Below are 26,727 nucleotides of genomic sequence, written 5' to 3' on the forward strand. Positions count from 1 at the left end.
AAAACTGACCATTTATTCCTGCTCTTTCTTTTCTGTCATTTAAACAGTTACTGATCTCTGAGAAAAAAGAAAAGGAGTATTTGTGGCACCTTAGAGACTAACCAATTTATTTGAGCATAAGCTTTCGTGAGCTACAGCTCACTTCATCGGATGCATGAAGCTGTAGCTCACAAAAGCTTATGCTCAAATAAATTGGTTAGTCTCTAAGGTGCCACAAGTACTCCTTTTCTTTTTGCGAATACAGACTAACACGGCTGTTACTCTGAAACCTGATCTCTGAGAGGAACTTCACTATCATCCCATGAGTGCTTACTTTGCTTAGGGGCCTTTGGTGGGGAATCTTGTCAAAGGCTTTCTGAAAGTCTAAGTATGCTATATCCACTGGAGGATCACCATTGATCACATGCTTGTTGACCCACTCAAATAATTCTAGTAGGTTGGTGAGGCATGATTTCCCTTTACAAAAATCCTGTTGACTCTTCCCCAACAAATTAGGTTGATCTATGTGTCTGACAATTCTGTTCTTTACTATAGTTTCAACCAGTTTGCCCGGTACTAAAGTCATTTACTGGCCTGTAATTACTGGGATCACCTCTGGAGCCCTTTTTATAAATTGGCTTCACATTAGCTATCTTCCAGCCATCTGGTAAAGAAGCTGATTTAAATGATAGGTTACAAACCACAGTTAGTAGTTCTGCAATTTCACATTTGAGTTCCTTCAGAACTCTTGGGTGAATACGATCTGGTCCTGATGACTTATTACTATTTAACGTATCAATTTGTTCCACAACCTCCTCGACTGACACCTGAATCTGGTGACTGTTCCTCAGATCTGTTACCTAAAAAGAAAGGCTCAGGTCTGGGAATCTCCCTTGTCTTCCTTGAGTGCTGCTTTGGTACCTTGATCATCCAGTAGCCCCACTAGATGGTTTGGCAAGCTTCCTGCTTCTGATGTACTTAAAAAAAAATTACCATTCGTTTTTGTGTCTTTTGCTAGTTGCTTTTCAGATTCTGTTTTGGCCTGTCTAATTATACTTTACACTTGACTTGTGTTTATGCTCCTTTCTATTTTCCTCAGTAAGGTTTGACTTCCAGTGTTAAAAGGATGTCTTTTTTGTCTTTAATTGACTTCTTTACGTTATTGTTTAGCCCTGGTTGTATTTTTTTTGACATCTTCCCATTTTGGAGGGCAGGAGGGGGGTGGGTTGTTATTGTTGTTTCTGGATATATATTTAGTTTGAGCCTCTCCTATGGTGTTTTTAAATAGTTTCTCTGCAGCTTGCAGATATTTCACTTTGGGGACTATACCTTTTTAATTTCTGTTTAACTAGCTTCCTCATTTTTGTGTAGATCCTCTTTCTGAAGTTAAATGCTACCATGATGGGCTTCTTTCGTGTTTCCCCGCAGGGATGTTAAATTTAATTTATATTATGCTTGTGATTACCACGTGGTTCAGCTGCATTCACTTATTAAACCAGATCCTGTGCTCCCCTTAGGACTATATCAATAATTGCCTCTCCTCTTGTGGGTTCTTGAGAGGCTCCAAGAAACAGTCATTTGTGGTGTCAAGAAGCTTTATGTCTGAATCGTGTCCTGAGGTGACATGTACCCAGTCAATATGGGGATAGTTGAAATCCCCCATTATTATTGAGTTTTCTATTTTTTATTGCCTCTCTAATCTCCCAGAGCATTTCACAGTCTCATCACCATCCTCATCAGGTGGTCGGTAGTATATCCCTACTGCTATATTCTTATTATTCAAGTATGGCATTGCTATCCAGAGAGATTATATGGTACAGTTTGATTAATTTAAGATTTTTACTATATTTGACTCACTGCTTTCTTTTACATGTAGTGTCATTCCCCCACCAGCACGACCTATTCTATCATTCCTCTATATTTTGTACTCCAGTATTAACATATCCCATTGATGATCATCATTCCACCAAGTTTCTGTGATGCCTAGTATATCAATATTCTCATTTAACACCAGGCACTCAAGTTCATCCATCTTAGGATGTAGACTTCTAGCATTTGTATATAAGCACTTATAAAATGTGTCACTTTTAGCTATCTGCCATTATGTGATGTAAGTGAATGGGACTCTTTTTCATTTGACTGTTTCTCATCAGATCCTACCTGTATTTGATCCTCTTCCATCCTCTGCTCCTTACTAGGACATAGAGAATCCGCATTAATAGATTCTCCCCTGCAGGGTGTCTCTGTCTGAACCATGTGCTCCTATGCACACGTTGACTTTCCCCCAGCCCACAGTTTATTTATTTCCCTCCTATGCACACGTTGACTTTCCCCCAGTCCACAGTTTATTTATTTCAATTTTAAGCATCTTTAAATGTTTCTGATTGCTTTTAAAATAAAATTAAAGAAATTTTAGATACAAAAAGTCATGTTGAATTGAAAAATCAAAATGTTTTTCTTTGAAAATGTCAAAATTAAATGTTTCATTTAAAATATTTTTAAACGACTGAAACAATTCAGTGAAATTGACACAAATTCACAAAATGTTTCTTGTGTTGCGCGATCTGCATTTTTTTGCTGACAAACTTTAGTGTGAAAAATGTCACCCAGCTCAAGTGGGAATGGGCAGGGCGTTTCAGCCCTCCAAATCTGTAGAACTTCAGACACCCAGTTAGGACAGCCTAATGCCTCTGCACAGTTCCCCAGGCCTTTCTCTTACAGTGGCACATTTCCCTTAGGAGCCATGATCGCATAATGTCCTTTGTGGCTGCTGCATTCAAGTTTCCACTTTGAGGCTAAGGAGAATCACTCAGTGGATAGGCCAACAACTTAACTGGCGGACTGGGCCAGTGTTATATTGTGCTTCGCAAGTCTTGTACACTTGTGCCATAGGGGGTGACTCTCTTCGCCCTAGTCCTAGCCCTAGCCCTGCTCCCTCCTGACTCATGAAACCAAAACCTTGATGTTCACATGTATTGAAGTTTCTCTAGAAACCTAGGAACATGTCACAGAGCTGATGTTCCCCTCTTCCTGTCCTCTACCCCAGAAATGTCTAACGCTTCCACTTGCAGTGACCAAGGGAATACTTTTGCCATAAGATTTCAGATCCTGTTTCTCCTGGCTCTGCTCGTCTGCAGCGTTTGCCCTTTCTGATTATGTCTAGTCCATCCTCAAAGCAGCACCCATAGCTCCTTCCTTCAAGCAAAGATTTAAGAAAAGGACTGCAAATCAGTAGTTAAAGGACCTGTCACCTCCCATGCCCATTGTAGATGAGGAGTAACTCCACTGAGGCCAGTAGAGTGATACTAGTGTACAACCAGTGCAAATGAACTGCAATTTGTAAAATCAATAGTCTGGTTAGGGCTTCAGTGAAAAGAAGCTTTCCCTATCTGAGTTCTGTTGGTGAGCAAGAAGACATAATTCTCACACTATAAATAGTTTCAGAGTTGTTTATTATAATATATATGTTGTGTCACCTCTCAAACACTTGTTCAAACCTAGCACAGGTCAATAGTAAGCCGGACTTATTACTGTCTGATGGGTGTTTGGTGGCCTTTGACTTTGGTCATCTCAGTTCACTGCCAAATACACAGGTATTTAATTAAAAATAATAATAATTAAATACAAGACTATCACTGCTGAGAATGACTAGTTGCAGTAGAGAGGTCAAGGATGGAAAGGGCACAGAAATGGAAATGTTCTCACAGCTCAACAGAGATGAGACACTTTGTCCAGGCAGTCTGCATTTCTACTGGCTATGGTTAAATAGAGGATCCCAGGCTCCACAGTCATCATTCAAGTACCTTTTGCAAACTCTAAATACACCTGAGTTGGCTGCCTGAAGACTTTTCCAGAAGGTGAAGGTCACTGATCAGCCAAAGCGATTCCCTGTCAAGAGAGTCAAACTCGGCCTTCATATCCATGAATGCCGTGTGAATGTGGCACTTGAATTCTTGTACCTTCTGAATAAGGTGGCACATTGTGGCATGGCTGGGAGTGAAGCCAGCTTGTTGTGGTCTTCTGTTGCTCCTTAAGATATCAATGTTTTGACCCAACAGGACATAGGCAAAAACTTTCCTCAGGACAGAGAGAAGAGTAATGCTGTGATAGTTACAGCAGTCTCATTTGCTATGTTTATGTTTCCAAAGCAGTAAAATAATGCCTTTTTTGCTAGTCCAACAGGAATGACTTTATTCTCCAGGTGATATTGAACAGCATCAGCAGCCACAAAAGAAGGTGCGTAAAGTGTGTACTTAAAATCTGGGGCAGCCAAAATCACTTGTCGCTTTTTAAAATATTGGCCTAAGGCTGCTTGGGGTGTTGGTTTGACCCAATGGTGGTTGCTCTAAAACAATGAAAGCTAAATAGTAAAAGTCTAGTATTGGTGTTGCTTAGAATAACTTGGCACCTAGTGCTGTTAATATCACATTGTAGACTGGTCTGAGACCTTGTCGCTGCTTCATCAGCTAAGAATGCCAGGGGCAGGGAGAGCTGAGGTAATGTCCACATGCCCTCAGGAGTCAGACCAGCAATCTAGAAATTATATGTCTGGGCTGAATATCAAGAAGTATTCAGTGTCAGTAGAATTAGTCAAATAGCAGAGATGGCAGAAGGGTTGGCAAACATTTTTCATTAGCACCATAGGCTCTTGCATGCTATCAGTGAAAGTTAAATAATAGGATGAAATTAAGACAGTACATTTAAAATAGGACAGCTGGAGACTGGAGAGGGTGCAGAAAAGAGCCACAAAAATTATTCAAATGGTGAGAGACTAAGAGTGCAATCAATTTAGCATATCAGAAAGAGAAGTTTGGTTTGAGATGTGACTTGATTACAACATCTAAGCAGGTTTATTATCAGATTAGTTAATCTAATGGTCCCTTCTGGCCTTAAACTCTATGAATTTATGAGATAGGACACCGGATATGTTGGATCAGTGCTTGGAGGTGGTACAGGGAATCCTAGATGCTTAGCTGGTGAGTCTTGCTCATGTGCTCAGCCTCCACATAGGGATAACTGGGTGAAATGTAATGGTCTGTGATGTACAGGAGGTCAGATTAGATTATATGTCCCTTCCAGACTTAAACTCTATGAACTACATGAACATTTTCTGATAGTGAAATCTGTTAATCCATGGAAAAGCCTGTCACGGGAAATGTTGGAAGCCTTGTTGCTTGTGACATTTAAGATTGGACAAAACACATATAAATAAACAATAGGGAGTATTCCTGCTTTGGCAGGGAGATGGTAGGATATAACCTTTGGGGTCTTTTCCATTTCTATATTCTATGATTCTGTGATATTAGGCTGCAAAAGAAATGACACTCAATCTTTATTTCTGCCACTTTTCTTGCTATTTTCTTATTATTTGTTATTATTTAAGGAACATACTTATTATCCAAGATGCTTGGTAATTTTTTAAACAACAAGAAAATAACAAAATGGGGAGGGGGATCTAAATGAATGAAGAATACCAGCAATGTAGAATAATTATAAGAGCATTTAACAGCAACAGGATCAAAGCAATCGTAGAAAGGTCAAGGAGTGTTGGGAGATATAGATTCATAGATGTTAAAGCCAGAAGGAACCATTATGGTCTTTTAGTCTGGAATATGGATTGACTTTGTAACAGGGAACCCCATTCACATCCAAATAAAATTAAAAGCAGGACTAGAAACATTTGTTTATCCTAATTATCTGTACAAGAAGAGGAATTTTAAGTGCTGCAGATTTTTGAAGCCTTTATAGATCTGCTTTTTGAGTGGGATTCTATTTTTTGTTGTATACATCAAATTTTATTAAGGCAAGGCTACAGTGCCCAGTGGGTGATAAGCCAAAAGATAGTATAGTATTTATATTGAGGACTTGCCTGTGTTGTCACATAAGTACTTTTTCTTCCTAGTTGTTTTTATCCTCTAAAATCATCCAACAAATTATCACACCAGAATGTATTATGAGGGTGGGTAGAAACACATGAACATTACTTAAAAATTATTTAAAATTTCCCTTGCAATACACTGTTGCCAATGGAGTATAACAATTTTGGACAGTATCTAAAATACACATCAACTTTCACCCCAACAAGACCAGCTAGAGATGTATATTATTGTGTAGCCTATGCTGTGTCTCTGTGTCACCCTCTAGTGGCTGGACCTTATGGGGAAAAACAAAACACAACAGTATTTACAGTTACCTCAACAAAAATGTCCTTTAGCAACAATGGTCAGTGCACTTTGTTTACCAGCATGCTACATGACAAAGTTAGTGTTCACAGGTCAAAGTATCACTCTTAAGGTATAAAAACACAAGCTTCCATCCCCAGAGGGAGCCTTCTGCCTTACAGGGAGCTCCAGCTCCAAAGAGGGCACCTTGATAAATAAACTTTGCAAGCTATATTGGTGCATAACCAAATGACCAAACTGAAAGTTACCTTTGAATTAGAGCAACACTTAGGATATAATGTTAATCACCAAAGCTGTCAGGGTTTCACAATATTATACTAGCTATTTGCAGTTATCAGCCATTCCTTTTTATCCCCTGTCAAACAAGGAGGCGACAATGAGATCAAACGGTACTCTTAAAAAGCAGCTGTGAGCCATGCTCTCCTCCATTATGTCCTGTGTTTACTACTTCATGCCATTCTCTACTCCATTACCTAGGAAAATATCAAATAACATGTTCCCCCAATGGTGGGAGAAACTGTGTGTCTCTTCTCACCTTGAAACAATAAACATTTTCTCTGGTGCCTTTTTATTAACTATACACAGTATTAAGGCTACTGCGCATAAACTTCTATAAACCCCAGTTGCTTTGGAAAAGGCCACAAATTGCCACATTTCAAAAGATTCTCAAATCAAGTACCCAAACAAAAAAAAATATAACTAGAGGTTTCAGCACTGCCCTGTGTTTTTCTTGGAGTATACCAAATTTCTAAGTGCCATAAGCAGCCAAGTACTGAATAACTGGAATTGGTAACTAGCTGAATCCAAAATAAAGGCAAGTTGATATGTCTTGTAATCTCACATTGCAGCAGCAAATAATAAAAACTAATAGACAACCTTGTAAACTCACAAACCAGAACATATAAGATATCTCTTTTCCTTCTGTATCCCATGCATCACCTACTATGGTCTTCATAGAGTATTGTAAAGAAGTGCGACAAAGAGCCCATCTATTTTAGATGACGTAAGAGTGTGAGAATTTCAGTTCAAAGAAAAGGAGGACTTGTGGCACCTTAGAGACTAACACATTTATTTGAGCATAAGCTTTCGTGAAGTGAGCTGTAGTTCACGAAAGCTTATGCTCAAATTTGTTAGTCTCTAAAGTGCCACAAGTACTCCTTTTCTTTTTGTGGATACAGACTAACACGGCTTCCCCTCTGAAACCTTTCATAATTTCAGTTCAGAGTCCCTAACTATAATGAGAGTTGATTACTCCCTTTTTCCATAAAGGTTTTTTGAAAATTAAAGCTATTCTGAAAATAATTACTTTTTCTTTCATACAATGATTACATTTTCTTGTTTCTAAAATGTAAAATGAGCAAATGCACTTTGAAAAGGTTAAGGTTTCTTATCCTATTAACCTAGAGGTTTAAGATAACTAAGCCTACATTGTGATATTCATTAACTACCTCCTTTAAGCAAGTTTGGTCCTGGAAAAAAGCATCTTAAAATAAAGACTGCAAGTGTGAAGTGGTTTTCCCTACAAACTAGAGTCTCACCTCTAATCTATGATCTTGAGTTCACAGATATCGGGCAGGTGGGTGGGAACAGAAAGGCAGAGAGGGAGGTTCTGATACAAATTGGTAATAAGGAGGGGGGGAATCTTCTAATTTTTCCTTGATCTGTGCTGATCCTGCCACCGAACTGCCCATGAAGAAAAGGGTGAGAAAGCAAAGGAAGTCCAGGAGAAGCTCTGGCAGCATGACTCTGTTGGAGTTGTACTGCCTGGAAGGGGCTGGTGCAGACAGTGTTCTCTTTGGGTTGAATCCCGTACTCATTCCACAGGGGAATCCTGTGGAGCGTAGCTTCCTCTTGGCATCCTCCCTCAGGGCCCATGTCATTAATATATTTGTTGATGTTTGTTCCTTTATTCATCTCTACAAATGAATTTTTACTCACAAGATTAGGCTCTGATCTTTTTGCTAATTAAGGCTTTATGAAAAATGTTTAAAGGGTATTAATTACTCAGCAGGGAGATGTTGAACTGGGTTGTGAATACACATGGCCAAATTCTGTGCTGGAGTGTGCAGGCCTGACTTTCAGTGGGAGAAATGCCCATTCACCAAAGGTTTCAGAGAAATAGCCGTGTTAGTCTGTATTCGCAAAAAGAAAAGGAGTACTTGTGGCACCTTAGAGACTAACCAGTTTATTTGAGCATAAGCTTTCGTGAGCTACAGCTCACTTCATCGGATGCATCGGATGCATTATATGCATCCGATGAAGTGAGCTGTAGCTCACAAAAGCTTATACTCAAATAACCTGGTTAGTCTCTAAGGTGCCACAAGTACTCCTTTTCCATTCACCAAAGTTACAATCCAGCCATAGGGACGATGTTGGGATTGGTGTCGTTTATTGCAGATGCATAATGCAACATGTGGACAGTGGCATAAAAATAATCTTAGCATCATATGGATCAAAATGAACCTGTAATAACTCATGTAGGTAATTTCCCATTCTCGTGATAGGATTTAATTAATTCTTCCTAAACTGTCCCTAATAGTTCAGTAATAGATGGGTATAAAGTCTGGTCTTTGATTGTGATTTCAGCTGGCCTGTTCCCTTGTCTAACTGTTCTTCCAGTGAAGGCTTTTCTCTTAGTTAACTTAAAATTGTCCTGCTCCAGTTTAAGTCCATTCCTTCTTGTTCCTTCCTCGCTGACTAAAGGATAAAGGATGGAGGATAAAAGAGATCTGTCTCCTTTATAACATCCCTTTGGATAGTTGTAGATAGTTATTACTTCTTTTCTCTTGAATGATTAGGTCCTGTGTATTTCCAGACTTCTTATCATTACTATCACTCTCCTATTAGTCAGTTGCTCATCTAGCAACAGGAGATGCAACAAGGTGATCTGGTGGACCGTCCCCCTTTCCTTCTGCTTCAGCCTTCAGGACATTTCCCCATTAGGTTTCTCTCTGAGTCATGAGCATCCTCAAAAGATATTTGGCATACATTGCTCACTCCCCAAAAGTGCCACCCACTATGAAACTGACTGGAATTGTGAATAGGGGAAGGTAATGGGTGCGGGGGGGGGGAAGAGAACAGATTTGTACAGTAAGAGAGTGGTTCCAGTAGCAAAGCATAGGAGACTGCAGAAAGACTCAGGACTCTGCATTCTATTCCTTGATCTGTCACTGGTATGCTGCATGTGACCTTGGGGCGGCCATAGAATCATTCTGTGCCTCAGTTTCCACATTTGTAAAATGGGAATAATAATATGTAGTTCATAGCAGTGTTTGCAAAACACTGAGAGATCCTTAAATAAAGGCGAGTATACACAGAAAATTATATCCTTAGACCTGCAAAGATCTCTTTGCACTGCTGCATTGGTACAAAGTAGGAAAGCTGTATAGACTAGATGGCATATCAGGGTTAGATGGAGGTGAGAGAGCATGTTCCAGGGGAGAGAAGGGAAGTACATGGTATGCTATGCACTCCACCAATCCCTGGCCAAGGAAGTGATCCCTAAATAGTATGAATTTGAGCAGCCCTGTGGCTGCCCTGACTTGCAGAATGTGACTGGTTCAGCACCTCCACCAGAGTATGGTCATGGGTGGCATAAGAGTGGTTTAGAGCCAACTTTGCCTCTGCTGAGGATGGTGCCCGCAGACATTATTAGCTGGTGGATTTTATAAGCAGGGGAATCAATCACTGACTGTTTTGCATAATTTATATATGCAGTAATTTTGTTTCCATTTTAAAATGTTTGGCTGTAGCATGACATACAATACAGCATACTGTGTGAACTGCATGTGGGATTCATGCTGGCATCTGGACAATATCCCTGCACGTGCTGGGGTATTATAGTAAACGTCTACAGCGGTGGCACACTAAAGATCATCTCTCTTTTTATGGGTCATTGCCAGATTTTATGTGCAGTTAAGACCATTGAATTTATCTTAATAAGTAGGATGAAGGTCAAAGTATCAAATGTGTTAGGCACATTTTTCTTGGTTTGCTGAATGTGTGTCAAGTGAGCCGTCCTTTATTTTAAAAAAAATGTTCTGGAGCCACTGTTTGATACCTTCCCCAAATGAACACCAATGAGGTTTATAAATCTTTCCTGTCATGAAAGAAAGAATATTCTATTTCTTTGTCTCTGTGTCTATGAAGAAATGGCCTTTTCTTATTTGCTCTTATCACAGCATTAATAAGTAGTTCAATAATAAACAGTTCTTCTGTTTGATTTCTTTTCTTTTTTCTTTCAATTCAAAGTACAATTTCCTTTCTACAAGGAGAAAGTCGGAAATAAAATACATGATTTTATAATGGAAAGAGCTTTGAATATAAGGCAAGTGTCTTCAGAGGAACTTGTCAAGACTTTTTAATCATCTGGATGCCTAAAAGACTGATATGATTTAGTTAAAAGGGGTTTTATTATGTAGTCATGCTGAGCAATGTGTTATAATATTCAGAGAATAAGGGACACTGAGACAATATTCTGTTAGATTTCAGAGTAGCAGCCGTGTTAGTCTGTATTCGCAAAAAGAAAAGGAGTACTTGTGGCACCTTAGAGACTAACAAATTTATTTGAGCATAAGCTTTCGTGAGCTACAGCTCATTTCATCAGATGCAGAGTTTTGTTATGTTAGAGTGTATCTTAAGGACATGAAGTACCAAGAGTGTTTTTGTTTTTCCTTGAAAATTTTGGCTTTTGATCAGCTAATGACCCCAAGTCTGCTGTGCGGAGAAGCCCTGAGACATTGTGTTAACAATGGCGGGGTTGCATTAGAACTGTCACTACACAGGTGCATTCTGGGACCTGCAATTCAAACTGACTGCATATTTTTGCAGGTTTGGTCACTGAACTAGGAATTGAGCTTTCCGAATGGGAAGGGTAGAAAAATAAACAGAGCAGAGTTCTGGAAATGTGGACTCCCACCTCTATAAAGGTCACAGTTTGCAATGTCCATCCACTAAGGCAACAGATGGGGTGTCCAGTAAGAATGTCTGTCAAATCACTGACAGATATTCTTATCTGTAGAGTGGCTTCTTCTCCTTCTGAGTTTCTGTGGGCTCTCATAGATTCTGAAAGCCATCCTGGGTTAACAATGAATTCTAGGTGCAGACTCAGTAGGGGACAGATTGGAGAAGAAGAGGCACGGGTCATTGATGTTCTGCATTAGAATTTTATGCAGGGAGATGCACTGAAGAGACCGACTATCTTTAAGTGGAACATTATTTTTCTCCTGCTGGAAATAATGTGAATAAACTATTGACAATATGTGTTCTAGTTTCTGAAGCTAAATTACCTGTGGAACTGAAGATGTTTGAACTGAAGGTTGTTTGTTCATAATGCGCTTTCAGTGCAGCTGGGAATTGCTTGCTACCTAATAAGTCAGTCTTCCTGGAAGGAAAATGCTGGACAGTTGTCATTTTACAAAAAGTAAGCATGGGATATATTTCTTCCAAACACTATTGTTGTTCCAGCTACTCATGCTGATATCTAAGGTACTGATATGGCCACCATTACCAAAGTATCTGAGCACCTCATAATCTTTAATGTGTTCAGCCTTACAACACATCTATGAGTTAGGGAAATATCTATTATCCCAATATTAGAAATGAGAAACAGAGGCACTGAGAGGTTATCTGATTTACCCAAGCTCACACAGGAGGTCAGGGAATTGAATGCAGTGCTTCTGAATTCAAGGCTAACACCCTAACCTCTGTTCCCATCCTTCGTTCCTGCTAGACCCTCAGACTCTCACACCAGTGAGCAGTCACATCTAAAGGAGAGACAACTACAAAGTCAAAAGGAAACCTATAAATACACAGTCAAAAGGCACTGTGGTGGTGAGAGACCTTAAAAGCCCTGGGCCAATGCTCCTCTCACATACAGGTCCTAGGACATCAATTCTAATGGGAGAATTTATCCCCCTGGCTCTCCTGTAGGAGCTGGGCTTGCAATTGCACCATGGTTCTCCACCAGAGAGGGTGCTTTCCAGGGAGCTGGTGGGAGGATGTTCACTCAATGTGGTTATTCACCACCACTCCCTAATGTGATTAGTCCATGTGCCTAACCCATTAAAAAACCTTCCCATAATGTCCAGGGTAGTGAGAACCAATCTGTAAAAGTGGCTGCTACCTCCCTACCATGTGAGAAAGGGGAGATATATTTTTGGAATTCCCTCTGCATGCAGATCTTAGATGCATGATGTGGCCCTGGACAATTACTGACTACTTAGTCAGGCAGTTATTTATTTATTACTAAGTTGCTTAAAAAGACATACAGATATGCATGATTCCCTATGTCTGTTTACTTAGCAATTGTAGCATGTGTGGGCATATTTCATGCACATCCTTCCTCTCATTATCATCTCTGGTGTTTGTCTGACCTCAGGTTCGTATATGGCATTCCCTGGCCTTATCTCATCCCATCCAACAACCTCATCAACTGAAATTTGGTGATAAGCAGCTTAAAGAATCGATATGCTTCTTCATCTTGTCCTAATCTGCTGTTTATAGACCTTGTAGACCAGGTGCCAGCTCATGCCAAGATCCCTAGGCTTCATGTGCATAGCTGGAAACTATTCTGGCTTGCCTATATGTTAGTAATACAAAATAGGTATTAGACTTGTAACAACGTGTTTAGTTTTTAGACTTTTTGAAATGCTTGTAAGTTGTGACATGTATTAATCTCACTAATAATATCTGTAACCCATGCTATATGGCAGTGCTTAAGTGTTTGTTCTGTAACTGTAAAACTGCTCTGAAACTGTAAATCCAGTCAGGAAGGAAACATCACCAAGTATGTAATACTGGTTTGCACCCGCCAGGAGGGATTATCTCCAGCCCCTCGGGAAGGCCTGTTGAATCCAAATGGGTCATTGTAAGCCATCAAAGAACAAGGACTTCATTGATTGCTCTCCGCACACCCACAAAGAGGAGCAGGTGATGATCCTGAGACAAAAGACCCTGAAAAGTTATGTAAGGTGAGGAGAATATCCCATAAAAAGAAAGCCCTAGATGAGGAGCCAAGAGCTTTCCTCATAAGTTCCGACCAGGCATCCAAGCACCCTGCTACTCCAGATGCCATAGAGACTGCTGCAGTGGAACTGGCTCAGTAGGGCAGGCCAGGAAGAACACCAGCGACTGATGATGGAACTGTGGATCAAGGAGACCGATCAAATCCAAGAAGCTGAGGACAGAACCCATCACAGATACATGGAACATAGAGCAGCAGTCAAAGCCAAGGCTGAAATTGAGGAGAGAGCCCACCAAAGATGCATGGAACAATGAGAAGCTGAGGAGAGAGCTCACACATTGCAGGTTAGAGTACTGGAGCAGCAAAAGGAGCTTCCTCAGTCAGCAAGTACACTGCCCATAAAGGAGTGGGAGAAAGCCTGCCCAATTTAAAAGGGAGTGGCTATATAGAAAAGTTCCTACCCGCCTTTGAAAGATTGTGTGGGATCCACAAGGTCCCAGAGGATAAGTGGATGCCTATCCTCTTGACCAGATTAACTGGGAAGGCAAGAACTATGGTGTGTAAGAAATGTAAAAGAAATGTATTCAAACGGTTTAAGATTACCCTGAATCCTATCAACTGAAGTAGAGAAATCTTAAAATGTTTGACAAGATCACACATGTGGAATATGTACATACAATGTGTAAGTTTATGAGAAAATGAATAATGGGGGCAGGACTGAAGGTGACTTGATCTGATAGCCCAGGTGCAATTATTATGGGTGGTTACAAGGAGCTGAAGGCAACTATTTATGATCAAAAAAACCCCAACCTTCCACAGTTTTGGAGGCTGATGAATATTGTTATAATTTTTGGTGTAAAGTGATCATCTATCACAAAGTCCAGCTTGCCTGGGTGGCAAGATAGACTGGAATGCCCAAGAGGACTGTCTGTGACTCCATGGTAAGACTGTTAGAGTGCTTTAGGAATTCACACTTGTGACTGGGTTGGTGAAATCGACTTACAGAACATACAACCAGTTTGGGTTTTTTTCCCTGCTTCTTAACAGTCTGCCCTGAGGTTTGCACTCACAGTTGTGAGCCACTCCAGACAATGTGACATTTGTTTGTGAGCCTTTAGCTCAAAAGCTGATTAACTGGAGTCTTGACAGTGGAAGCTGCTAGATTTGTTTCCAATGGATATCTCAGGATAGGGTCTGTAGCCCAAATAATGGACACATTGAATTGGTTTTTATATTTGTGACAGGAGGCTGGGCAGTTAGAACAATTTTATTTTACATAAACTAATAGTAAAGCTGAATCTACTCTTGAGTGTTCCTAGTCTATTAGATCAGTCTAAAAATTATTAATATTAAATGCTGAGTATGTTGAGTTGTTTTTTACTGAGAGCAGTTAGTGGAGTAGTTAGCATTGGACATTGTTGATTAAATGGTTAGGCTTACTTTCTGAGATTATGGGTTAAATTTTCAAAAGTGCTTCAGTGATTTGGAGCTAGCATTGCCAACTTTCTAATCACACAAACCGAACACCCCTGCCCCACCCCTTCTCCGAGGCCCCCACTGACTCCATCCCCCTCTCTCTCCATCACTCACTTCTCCCCAAGCTCACACACTTTCACCAGGCTGGGGCAGAGTGTTGGTGTGTGGGAGGAGGTATGGGCTTTGGGCTGGGGGTGCAGGCTCTGGGGTGGGGTTTGGGGTGCAGGAAGGGGCTCTGGGCTGGGGCAGAGGGTTGGGGTGCAGCGGGGGTGAGGGCTCCAGCTGGAGGTGGGGCCAGGGATGAGGGGATTGGGATGCAGGAGGGGATTCTGGGCTGGGGCAGGGGGTTGGGGTGCAGGGGGACGTGAGAGTTCCAGCTGGGGGTGGGGGTGCAGGAAGGGGCTCCGGGCTGGGCCAGAGGGTTGGGGGGTGAGGGCTCTGGCTGAGGGCGGGGCCAGGGATGAGGGGTGCAGGATGAGACTCTGGGCTGAGCCAAGGGGTTGGGGTGCGGGGGGAGGTGAGGGCTCTGGCTGGGGGTGGGGATGAGGGGTTTGAGATGCAGGAGGCGGTTCCAGGCTTTGCCAGGGGGTTGGGGTGCGGGGGGGGTGAGGACTCCAGCTGGGGATATGGGCTCTAAGGTGGGACAGGGATGAGGAGTTTGGGGTCCAGGAGGGGACTCTGGGCTGAGCCAAGGGGTTGGGGTGTGAGGTCCCAGCGGCGTTTACCGTGGCTCCGAGGAAGGCACTTCGAGGTCCCTGTGGCCTCAAGGTGCATGGGGTCTTTGTGCCCAGAGGCGCTGCCCCCCACAGCTCCCATTGGTCATGGTTCCTGGCTAACGGGAGCTGCAGAGCCAGTACTCAGGGCAGGGGGCAGCGCACGGAGCCTCGCAGTCCCTGGCCGCGCCAGCACCTAGGGGCTGCAGGCACCTGGTGGCCGCTTCCAGGAGCAGTATGGAGCCAGGGCAGGTAGGGAGCCTGCCTTAGCCCTGCTGTACCGCTTACCGCACTTTGGCACTGCCGACCAGGCCATTAAACCAGAGCTGCCAGGGTTCCTTTTCGACCAGGTGTTCCAGTTGAAAACTGGTCACCTGGCAACCCTACTTGGGGTCCAAGTCCTATTTTCAGTGAAGGTCAATGGAACATGGGCCCCTACATGCCTAAGGCCAAAATTTAAAGGTTTTCAAAAATGATTAGTTATGGGAGCTCAACTTGAGGCATCTTAATGAAGACTAATTTTCAAAGGCTGGGTGCTCAACACCCTCTGAAAACCAGGCTCTTTGAATGTATCTCAAACGGTACACCCCAAAATTAACGCATCTAAAATCACTAGTCGCTTTTCAAAATCTTGGCCTAAGTTGCTCTTGAAACATAGGTCTTGGGCTCCTAGATCAGTGAGATTCATTTGAAAATTTTACCCTATGACTTTATTGTTAATAAGTTATTTTCTCTCTCTCTTGTATCTACTTTAGACTCCCCCACCCACAAAACTTTTACAGCCAGATTGTACCTATTAGGTACAAAACAATGCTGGAGGTGGTGGGGGACTACACCGCTCCAGTCAGCATTGTTCCTTCAGTCAACAGCTGTCACTTATGGTCTCATGCTTCCCTGCCACTGTTAGCAGGACTAGTGCCGTAGAAGTGACACAAAGGCCAGCAGCCAACTTGTGTTTTCCCCTCCCCCTCTCAAACATGAACAAGCACCCACCATAGTCTGGCCCTTCGGGTAAGAAGAGTATTTTAAATACATATCAATTCATTGCTGGTATCCAGCTTCTTCAGCATCTCTTATTGAGGTTAATGAAGATCACTCTGAGGCAAAGGCTGGCTGGTGGCACATAAGGCTTTTGCAGACATCCAAATCATAACACAGTTTAGGCTGGTGTTGCCAGCTAAATATGGTCTATAGTGAGTGCCAGCTAAACAGTCTCAGCTAGTGTAAATTGGCATGGCTCTGCTGAAGTCAATGGAGCTATGCTGATTTATAGCAATTGGGGATCTGCCCCTTAGATTATAGCACAAGTAGGCATTTTATTATATTATACTGTGTCTTTAACTTCTGCTTGTTAGGTCAAATTTGGGGCCAAATCCTGCTCTTCTTACTCATGTGAGTTATCCCGTTGACTTCTAGATGAGCAGGATTCTAGGCTCACTGTGCACTTGTTAATAGATATTGATCTGCAGTTACATTAACTAATTATGTGCATATGAGTATTATACACCCCATTTGGAGTTTCTGAAAAGAGGTCAATACTGAGGATCTGATCCAGCAAAACTGTTCAAACATTTAAACAGTTTAAGTTTAATTGTGCAGGAAAAGCTCCCAATACAGAGCTCTGTCATTTTGCTGCGAAGGATTAACGCAGACCCAGTCTAAAGGGCCCATCCTGTATTTTTTTTTTTTTTTGCTTTGGTTCAGGAACGGCTGGTGCTCTCCGTATTACCTCGATTTGTTGTACTAGAAATGATTAACGACATGACCAATGTGGAAGATGAGCACCTGCAGCACCAATTCCATAAGATCTATATTCACCGCTATGAGAATGTCAGGTGAGTGAAGGTGCCTGTCTTCTATTTTAACAACTCAGCTTGTACTGGATATCAGTTTCGTGGGGGTGGGGGGAGATATTTTTTGTTTTTTGTTTTTTTCTGCCCCTTGATCAATTCAATAATCAGCTATTTGAAATACCAGGAAGTTTTTTTGTTTTTCCTAAACAGATGTGTATTTTAGAGCCTTCTCTAATTTATCAGACTGGTTGGATGCCTTTGCAACAGCTGTTCAAATTGAACACTGCCCTTGTTTAGCACATGGGAGCAACACACAGAAATGTTTATTTCTTCATTACTAAACTGCGCCACAGCTTTATTTGATCCCATCCAGGGACAGCCCCACAATGTGGGGGTCTGCAAGCTTTGCCAACAAATGGGTGGGAAGTTCAGCATGAATTTTCCTCTCTATGTTCCCTCTACTCGAGAAGAACATCTTGTTCCCTTTTGAGCTAACAAATCAGCTGAGAAACTCTGGGGCCCTGTCAAGAGTGTAGGGTTATCAAGTGATTGCCCTGAACTCATATTAACGGCCCTTCTCTGCAGCGTTCATACAATCAAGCTTCTTCGTGACCATTTTCTTCTCCTACTTCTCCCTTTTCAAAGTCGCTCTATCTAGTGGACACAAAACTACAGCTCAGGGATGGTGTGGGAATAGTCCTTGCATGCACTTGCCAGCACTGGGAGTCAGTAAATAACAACCGCCTTTCATTTGCACCAGAATGGTTAGCTTTCACTCCCAAAGTGTTACAGAATCTCTTCCCCTCTTTGGGCTTGCCTCTAAGGGCAGAGAGTAAATCTATAGCATACTAGTGCCTCGCAGTAACTCTCCGAGTGGAGCCTGCTACCATGCACTAAAAGTTCCGCACTGCTCACTGGCCCACTGCTGTTTCAAGGTGGAGTGGATCAGTGGTTTTCAAACTTCTTTTTTGGGGACCCAGTTGAAGAAAATTGTTGATGCCTGTGACCCAGTGGAGCTGAGGATGAAGGGTTTGGGGTGTGGGAGGGGCTCAGGGCTGGGGCACAGGGTTGGGGTACGGGGGTGAAGGCTGAAGTGTGGGGCGGGAATGAGGGGTTCAGGGTGTGGGAGGGGACCCTGGGCTGGGGCAGGAGGAGGTGCAGGAGGGGGTCAGGGCCCCAGACTGGGGGTGCAGCTCTGAGGTGGGGCCTGGGATGAGCGGTTTGGGGTGCAGGAAGGGATTCCAGGTTTGGGGGGCTCAGGGTTGGGGCAGGGGATTGGGGCACAGGGTTGGGGCATGCACTTACCTCCAGTAGCTACCGGTCAGTGGCGTAGCCGGGGTGCACCGTGGACTGTGCTGTGCCACGGAAGCAGCCAGCAGCAGGTCTGGCTCCTAGACGGAGGCGCACAAGCAACTCCGCATGACTCTCGCCTGCAGGCACCACCCCCCCAGTTCCCATTGTCCGTCAACTCATTGTGTGGAGCCAGTGCTTGGGGCGGGGGCAGCACGTGGCCCCCCTGCCTAGAAGCCAGACCCCGCTGCTGGCCACTTCCGGGACACAGCGTGGTGTCGGAAAAGGTAAGCACTAGCCTGCCTTAGCTGGGCAGCACCGCTGACGGGACTTTTAACATCCCAGTTGGCAGTGCTGACCAGAGCAAGGCGACCCAGTAGTGGGTAGTGACCCATGGTTTGAAAAACACCGGAGTAGATCAAAGTGCACTGTGGAACTTTTAGTGTGCAGTAACAGAGTCAACAAAGCCAGTTACGCATGCTAATGTGCTATAGATTTATATTTCAGCTCACCACACACTACCTCTCTGTCTAGACAAGCCCTTTGATTCAAACATGATACCTCTGGCTTAGAACATCAAGCTTAGCCCGTAATGTCTGTCGTGAGTCTGTCCCATACCAGGAGGAAAGAGTAATCAAACTGCCATCATATAAGCATCTTCTTATTAAGGTATATGATTCAATAGGAAAGCATTTGTCTAGATTTTAAATGAAACCCCTATATAACTTCGGAAGGGCCAGTTCAATAAACAACATGTTCAACTTCTATAAAGTGTAAATTGATTTTCTGCCACTCCTGTGGCCTTGGCAGCAAGCCACACATATTATTGTATTGGATGTGGCTGAAGGTACCAGGAACCTTTACAAAAGGTTTAGACAACACTAAATAAAAATTTAGTTTATTATCCTTTCTCATCCTCTGTTACAGTAACTGTTTTTGTAGATTTCAGAGTAACAGCCGTGTTAGTCTGTATTCGCAAAAAGAAAAGGAGTACTTGTGGCACCTTAGAGACTAACCAATTTATTTGAGCACAAGCTTTCGTGAGCTTCAGCTCACTTCATCACATGCATCCGATGAAGTGAGCTGGCGCTCACGAAAGCTTATGCTCAAATAAATTGATTAGTCTCTAAGGTGCCACAAGTACTCCTTTTGGTTTTGTAGAATAATTCAAATGGGGAGCAGATTATTGTTACTTAGGTAATGCTGCCTCTGCCTTTTAAACACTGATAGTAAAGGGTAATTAAACACTGATAGTAAAGGTTTTGAGATGAAGAATGAAAATATTTCACCTATCTCCCACTTGAAAATGGTTATTGCTGTACAGGTGCTTTAAAACTGTTATGCCCCCCCCCCTTTTTTTTTTATGTGAGCCCTAGTAGAACCTACTAGGAAAAGTCCTGCTTTAGATTTTCAGCCTCTTAGAACCTTCATCCAATTTCTTTATTAGCTTTTGCCTCTAGGAAAGCAGCGAATTATCCTTAGCCACATTTTACCTTCTTCCTGATCATAATCTAATTTTTGCATTAGTCTGGATTTAGCATTTAGTTATTCAACAAACATACTGAAGCTCTTCAACTGGGTTACTCTTTGCTAAATCTCAAGCTGCACCACTGATTGTTGTTTTACTATGAAGTTTCAATGAAGTCGGCTTCAAATTATTCGCAGTTCTGGGCCTAGTTGAAACACTCCGTGCTGAAGTTTACTTTCTTGCTTTCCTTGTCTTTGGTTTTCGTCCTCCAAAGTCTGTGCTTCTGCATGCTTAGATCGGAAATGGGAGGGAAATTCCTATTGTGCATCTAAGGCCATATCTATACATGCAACGCTGCAGTGGTACAGCTGTCCCCGTGGAGCTGCGCCGTTGCAGTGTATCTGGTGAAGACGCTCTGTGCCAAGGGGAGAAAGCTCGCCCGTCGGCCTAATGAAACCACCTCTGCGAGCAGCAGAAGCTATGTCAGCAGGAGAAGCACTGTGCACACAAGCACTTATGTCGGTGTAACTTATGTTGATGAGGGGGTGTTTTTCCGAAATCCCGGAGTAACATAAGTTATGCCAGCATAGGTTGTAGTGTAGACATAGCCTTAGATATAGCAGACTATTTGGGCAAGTGTGTCTGTGCGTGCTTAAGCACTGTTAAAGCCTTTCCCTCCCCGCATTCTTAAATTTGAGGTGGTTGTTATTGTAGGAATAGAGGACAGGGGTCCATCCCTCTTTGCTCTCTCCATCTCTGGTTGCTAAAATGGCCCTTTGGGCTGTTGGCTGCTGAGCACATATTAGAGCAGGGCTGACAGCATTGGAGAGTCATAAAGTAGGCATAAATCTACCTATGTTCCCCCTTTTGAGTCTAGCTGTGAGCATAATTTGGCTAGACCTGAAGACCAAAGAATGAAGTGTCAAGCTCTCACTGTGCCCCCAGCAAGAAAGGTTGTGTACACAGACAAGTTCTAGTCTATATATTGAGGAACAGTGTCAGCTAGTGGCTGAAGACTGGAAGTCAAGACTTCTGGGTTTCTGTCTATCAACTTATACGGCCTTCATCATCACCATAGCATCTGAGCATCTCACGATCATTAACAGATTTTATCCTCACAACACCTCTATGGGTCACACAGGCAGTCTGTGGCTGACCCAGGAGTTGGCCCCAGGTCTCCCAAGTCCCACTGTAGTGCTCTATCCATTAGACCATCCTCTGTACCGTCCGTTCCCAGCTCTGCCACACTGACTTGCTGCATAACCTTGGACAAGTCACTTAGGCCCCAGTGCTCAAAGGTATTTAGGTGTCTAATTCCCATTGATTTCATTAGATATTAGACACCTAACTACCTTTGAGGATCTGGGCTTTAACCCCATTGTGTCTCTGTCTCCTCAATCATAAAATGGGATAATTATGCTAAATATAAAAGTTTAGTTAGTGCTTTATAAGTGATATGAGATCCTCTGATGAAAGGACCTATAGAAACACAAAGTATGAAAATTACTATAACATTCTTTTATGAAGCAGTTTTTTAGTACTTTTCTGCTCATATTTTAGTACTTTTAATACTAGTTCTTTGTACTGGAAATAGTCTAGTGAGTAAGGCCCATAGCAAAGACAGAATAACTTTAAAATGTTCCCTCCCTGCGTCTGAGCTAATGAATTTCCCGCTCTCCTTAAATTACACCCTGACCAGACATTGGCTATTTGCCTATCACTTTTTCACATATGCAGAGTCCATACTAATCACTATACACAGGATTACTGTTTGTATTTATCTTGCCAATTATGGCGGAAATGGATTGAAATATTAATATCCTTTCCCTTTCTTTGTTTAGCATTCTTTTTGCAGATGTTAAAGGTTTCACCAACCTCTCCACAACCTTATCAGCACAGGAGCTGGTCCGAATGCTGAATGAACTCTTTGCCAGATTTGATCGACTAGCACATGTGAGTTAAATGCAGTTCATTTTCAAAGGGGAGTGATGTTGCATCTACAATTCCTCACCAGCTGAGATTGGACATAGCCACTAGGGATGGGTGAAGCGCCAAAGGTCTGCAGTTAGGTTTCAGTTCAGATAAGCATCCAAAAGTTCACATGCTCATCTGAACCTCATGTGTTTGCAAAACTAGGCTGAGAATCTCATGAGAGCAGGCTTTCAGAGAGTTGTCTCCTTTTGTTCCAAGATGAAAACTGGAAGAGAAATCGACTGATCTGAACATTTTAAATAGCTCAAAGATTTATTTAGAGTTTGATTCTAAGAGTTGGGCAAAGGTTCAAAGATTTATTATTGTCACTGGCCTTTCTTTGTCCAGCCATCATACTCACCAAGTATTGTTACTTAGGGTCACATTTTAATTCCCTTCTTCATGTTAGACAATACCTAACGCCACATATAGTCCCATTGGAAACAATGGCATGACTTGTGGAATTAGGTGCTACTCAACATGAGCAGACTAGAACCTGCCCTCCTAGCTCACCAATGGGAATTCTTGCAGAGAAAGGTGCTGAGTGGCAGAATTGGGTCCATTATAAACTCTTTTGGGAGGGTTCTCCTATTTTCTGCTTTTCGACTGACTTCCGGTACAGCGGCATTACTAACATTGTGGTATGTCTCAAAGTCTTTTAATAAGGTCCCTCTTTAGTTTCCTGTGCATTGTGCTTATTCAGAGGACAGGTGTGCATCTCCCCACACTGATGCGATCCTCAGCATAGGCTCTTTACTTGCACATCAAGGTCAAGAAAAGTAAGACTCTATTTCTCAATTACTGAGTGTAATTTCTGAGCCAACCTTTGTGATCTGAAAAGGAAATGGACTTTCTCAAGTGTATAATATTGCCCTGGTAATGGGCCAAAGCATTAGCATATTGCCAGTGCATTAAGATCTACTTACAATATTTGTTTTGCCAACAAACAAAAAATGCCCACTCTCTGGCTGTGCGGTGCTGATTTGTGTTGCCAAAGCAAGCTAAGTGAAAGGAGTTAAATTGGTTTTGTCTTTGATGCAGGTTAAACACTCACAACTGCTTCTTTATCACTTAATGAAAGTAAATTGTCAGGTGGAGAAAAGTATATTAGATCAAATTTAATTAATTTGTGTGTGTTACAAAGGCATTTTAAAACATAAACTTTTTTCACAAATGTATTTAATGCATTTGTTTTACATTTCATATTTGCCCTATATGCCAGGAATAGTCTCCAGCCTCATGTGCATAGATTTCTTCTTTTTTAATTCCTTCTTAAACCATATTTAATGCACAATGCCTTTGTAACCAGGTGTCTGGCGTCCATCGCTATTGTGTCTGACAAATATTAATGAATTTATCCTCACATGACCACTGTCAAGTCAGGAAATAATTTAATCCCAATTTTACAGACGGGGAAGCTGAGGCACGGAGCATAACTGCTTCTCCTCTCATCTGAGGTAAATCAAAAATAGCTCCATTGAAGCCACTGGTGCTAATGGGAGAATAAGGAAGCCCGGAGGGGTTAAACGACTTGCCCGATGTCACACAGGATGCAATAGCAGAACAGGGAGTAGAGTCGTTGTCTGAGATTTTCAAAATTAGATGCCTAACGTTTCAGCTTCTGGGTCCACATCTAGGCACCTAAATGGACAGCCTGATTTCCAAAGTGACCTGCACAGCTGCATAGACCTACTCTGATCTGAGCTAGGGGAGCAGAGGGGAAGAACAAGGACTGTGTGCCTAGTCGGTCCTGCCTTCTGTAACCAAGTGGGCCAGGAGAGGACAGGGAAAGGCAGGAAGAGCTGGACAGGCAAGAGGGAGAAGGTGAGCTGCACTCTGAAAACACAGGTTTTTTTGCAGATCAGGGGAGAGCCAGAATTCCTTCCTAAGGCAGCCCAGGTGCGTGCTGCCCCTTCACAGAGTGCCTAAAAGATTCTATGGGGGCAGGGGTCATCTTGGAGTTGAGGATTTGTACAGCATCTAGCACAGTGGGGTCATGGTCCATCACTAGGACTCCTAGCTGCTACAGTAATGCAAATAATAAGCTCAATCTAACCTTTAATATCAGGAATCGACTCCTAGTTATACCTCCTCAGACCAGCGTTAATAATTGCTCTCTCCATGGGGCTTAATGGCCTTCAGATATGCATAGATGATTATGTTCTCCAAGAGCCACCTCTTAGCCAAGCTATAGGCAATTAGCTCCTTCAGTGTAAATCAACTCAAGAGATCCAGTATCCTTTTTGTTGCTTGTTCTCTGAATTCCCTCACACTGTCAGTTTTCTTGACAGGGGGTTGCCCAGTACTGAATTCCAGGGGCCTTTGTACCAGCATTGTCAGGAGAAGGGCTGTTGCCTCCCCACTCTATAGCATGAAGTTCTGCCCACCCAAATCCAAACGAGTACTGCATTCACTTCATGTCTATTTGATAACTGACTTTACTCTATGTGGGTCCAGACTGAGCCATATATCTGCCAGTCATGATCTCATTGTAGATTAAGGGTAACCAAAGACTCCCATTAACTTCCATGGGCTTTTGGGGTAGGATTGTCCAAAAACAGCTAGGTGATGAAGAGCACAAGACCCTTTGACTTTCAATGAGATATGCCCCTAAGTCACTGGGGCACTTTTGAAAATCCCAGCCCTAAATAGGGTACAACCGCATTTCTGTCATTCATGAATTCCTGTTCCCACATGTCATAGAAAAGTGTTGCAGTGAGATGGATGCATATTTATTACAAAATTTAATTAAAAAAAGATTCTGTAAAATATACCAGGGCAAACTCTGTTGTCAGTTATATCGATATAATTTTACTGACCTCTTTGGAGTTTGTCAGAATAGTTAACATTAATTATGTCAAAAGAAAAGGCGTACTTGTGGCACCTTAGAGACTAGCAAATTTATTTGAGCATAAGCTTTCGTGAGCTACAGCTGATGCTCAAATAAATTTGTTAGTCTCTAAGGTGCCACAAGTACGCCTTTTCTTTCTGCGGATACAGACTAACACGGCTGCTACTCTGAAACCATTAATTATATAGCTAGCCCGTTAGCTCTATGAGGTTTCTCACTCCTCTTTGGACCTGTGTTGCTTAGCTATGGTACAGACTGAAGAATGAATTTAAATTGAATAGATTTTAAGGCTAGAAGGGATTGTTAGATCATCTAGTCTGACCTCCTGGATAACTCAGGCCATATAATTTCTTCCAATCACCACTTTTTTTTAGCCCAATAACGTGTATTTGACTGAAGCATAACTTCCAGCAAGGCATCTAGTCTTGATTTGAAAACTTCAAGAGTGAGAATTCACCACTTCCCGTGGTAGTTTGTCTAATAATTAATCTCCCTCACAGTGATTCCTTATTTCTAATTTGAATTTGTCTGGCTTTAACAACTAGCCATTGGTTCTTGTTATGCCTTTCTTCATTAACGAGTCCTTTAGTACCCACTCTTTTCTTCCTGGGAAGGAACTTATACACTGTAATCAAGTCACTTCTCAGTCTTCTTCTTGATAAACTAAACACAATGAGCTGCTTAACTCTCTCACTGTAAGACTCCAGATTCATTTTGGTGGCTCTTCACTGCACTCTCTGCAATTTTTCATCATACTTTTTACAATGGGCACATCAGAACTATATGCAGTAGTCCAGTATTGGTCCTACCTGTGCTGTAAACAGGAGTAAAATCATTTCCCTACTCTTATTCACTACTCCTCTGTTTATACCTCCAAGGTTGTCTTTGTCATTTTTGCCACAGCATTGCACTGGGAGTTCATGTTCAGTTGTTTGCTCAGTATGATTGCTAGATCCTTTTCAGAAGCACTGCATTCTTTATTCCTAAATGTATGACCTTGCATTTGGCTATATTAAAATGCATTTTATCTGAATGAGTCCTGCCTATCAAGAGATCCAGATCTGTATGACTGCCCTCTCCACATCATTATACACCACTCTGCCAATCTGTGTGTCATCCATAAATTTTATCAGCAGTGATGTTATATTTACTTCCAGCTCATTGCTTAAAGTATTGGATAACATTGGGCCTGGAACTGATCCCTGCAGAACCCCACCAAAAACACCCGCATTTTATGATGATTTACCATTGACAACTATTTTGAGATCTGTTAATTAGCCAGTTCTTACTCCATTTAAGATGTGCTTTATTGATCACACCTCTATTTAAAATAGACAGCATTGTTCAAACAATTTGCAATACACTCTGTGCTCAGATTGGCTTGACAATGACTCTTCCTCAAATGAAAAAGTTTGCTACAGAAAGCTTTAGATAACTTTAAATTTTTGATATAATTTCTTAAATTTTAATTGACACCTTATACATTCATATTTACTCATTAATATTATACATTTATAATACTATGTCAAATAGCAGCTTGATCTGCTGAATCTCTCTTACAAACTTATAGGCATAAAGCTGATAATATGATAATATGAAAAAGGAAGTTACTTCACAGCTTAGCAAGTTTCTGGTTAGTTTAGCTAACTAGCTGTGTCTGTTAGTCTGATTCCTCTATATGGAAAACAGAAGCAGCATCTGCTGTTTGACATTTTTTAAAGGCTTAGGCCTGAGTTATGCCAAGGATTCTGGTCTATGTGGATGTATATGACATTACTATTAGTAACAAATTTCATAAGCTGTACTGAATTAAGAGCAGACATCAGCCCACCATTTGTTTAGAAGAAAAATATAATAGCATGATATATTTTGCTACTTCTCTCTCCTACTCTCTCTCCAACATTTTCAAAAGATTTATGGTTATTAAAGACCCAAGTGGCAACTGGAAAGAAAGCAAACCGAACTGGCATAAACCAGAGCTGAAGAAATGAGTTCTTCAAATATCAATCTACTGGTACAGAAGCTTCATTAATATTTCTG

The 26,727-nt window shown here is 42.0% G+C and overlaps 1 protein-coding gene across 1 annotated transcript in view; it reads left to right on the top strand.

Annotated features, from left to right (window-relative positions):
* Positions 1-26,727, top strand: part of ADCY8 (adenylate cyclase 8) — a 176,711-nt gene that overhangs the window by 66,877 nt on the left and 83,107 nt on the right. Inside the window, exons 3-4 of the mRNA XM_077808832.1 lie at positions 17,019-17,149; positions 21,707-21,818. Of these exons, the coding sequence (XP_077664958.1) occupies positions 17,019-17,149; positions 21,707-21,818 (243 nt within the window). The remainder of the gene's footprint in view (positions 1-17,018; positions 17,150-21,706; positions 21,819-26,727) is intronic.

Source organism: Eretmochelys imbricata, chromosome 2, assembly GCF_965152235.1.
Source record: "Eretmochelys imbricata isolate rEreImb1 chromosome 2, rEreImb1.hap1, whole genome shotgun sequence".
Taxonomy (NCBI): domain Eukaryota; kingdom Metazoa; phylum Chordata; order Testudines; family Cheloniidae; genus Eretmochelys; species Eretmochelys imbricata.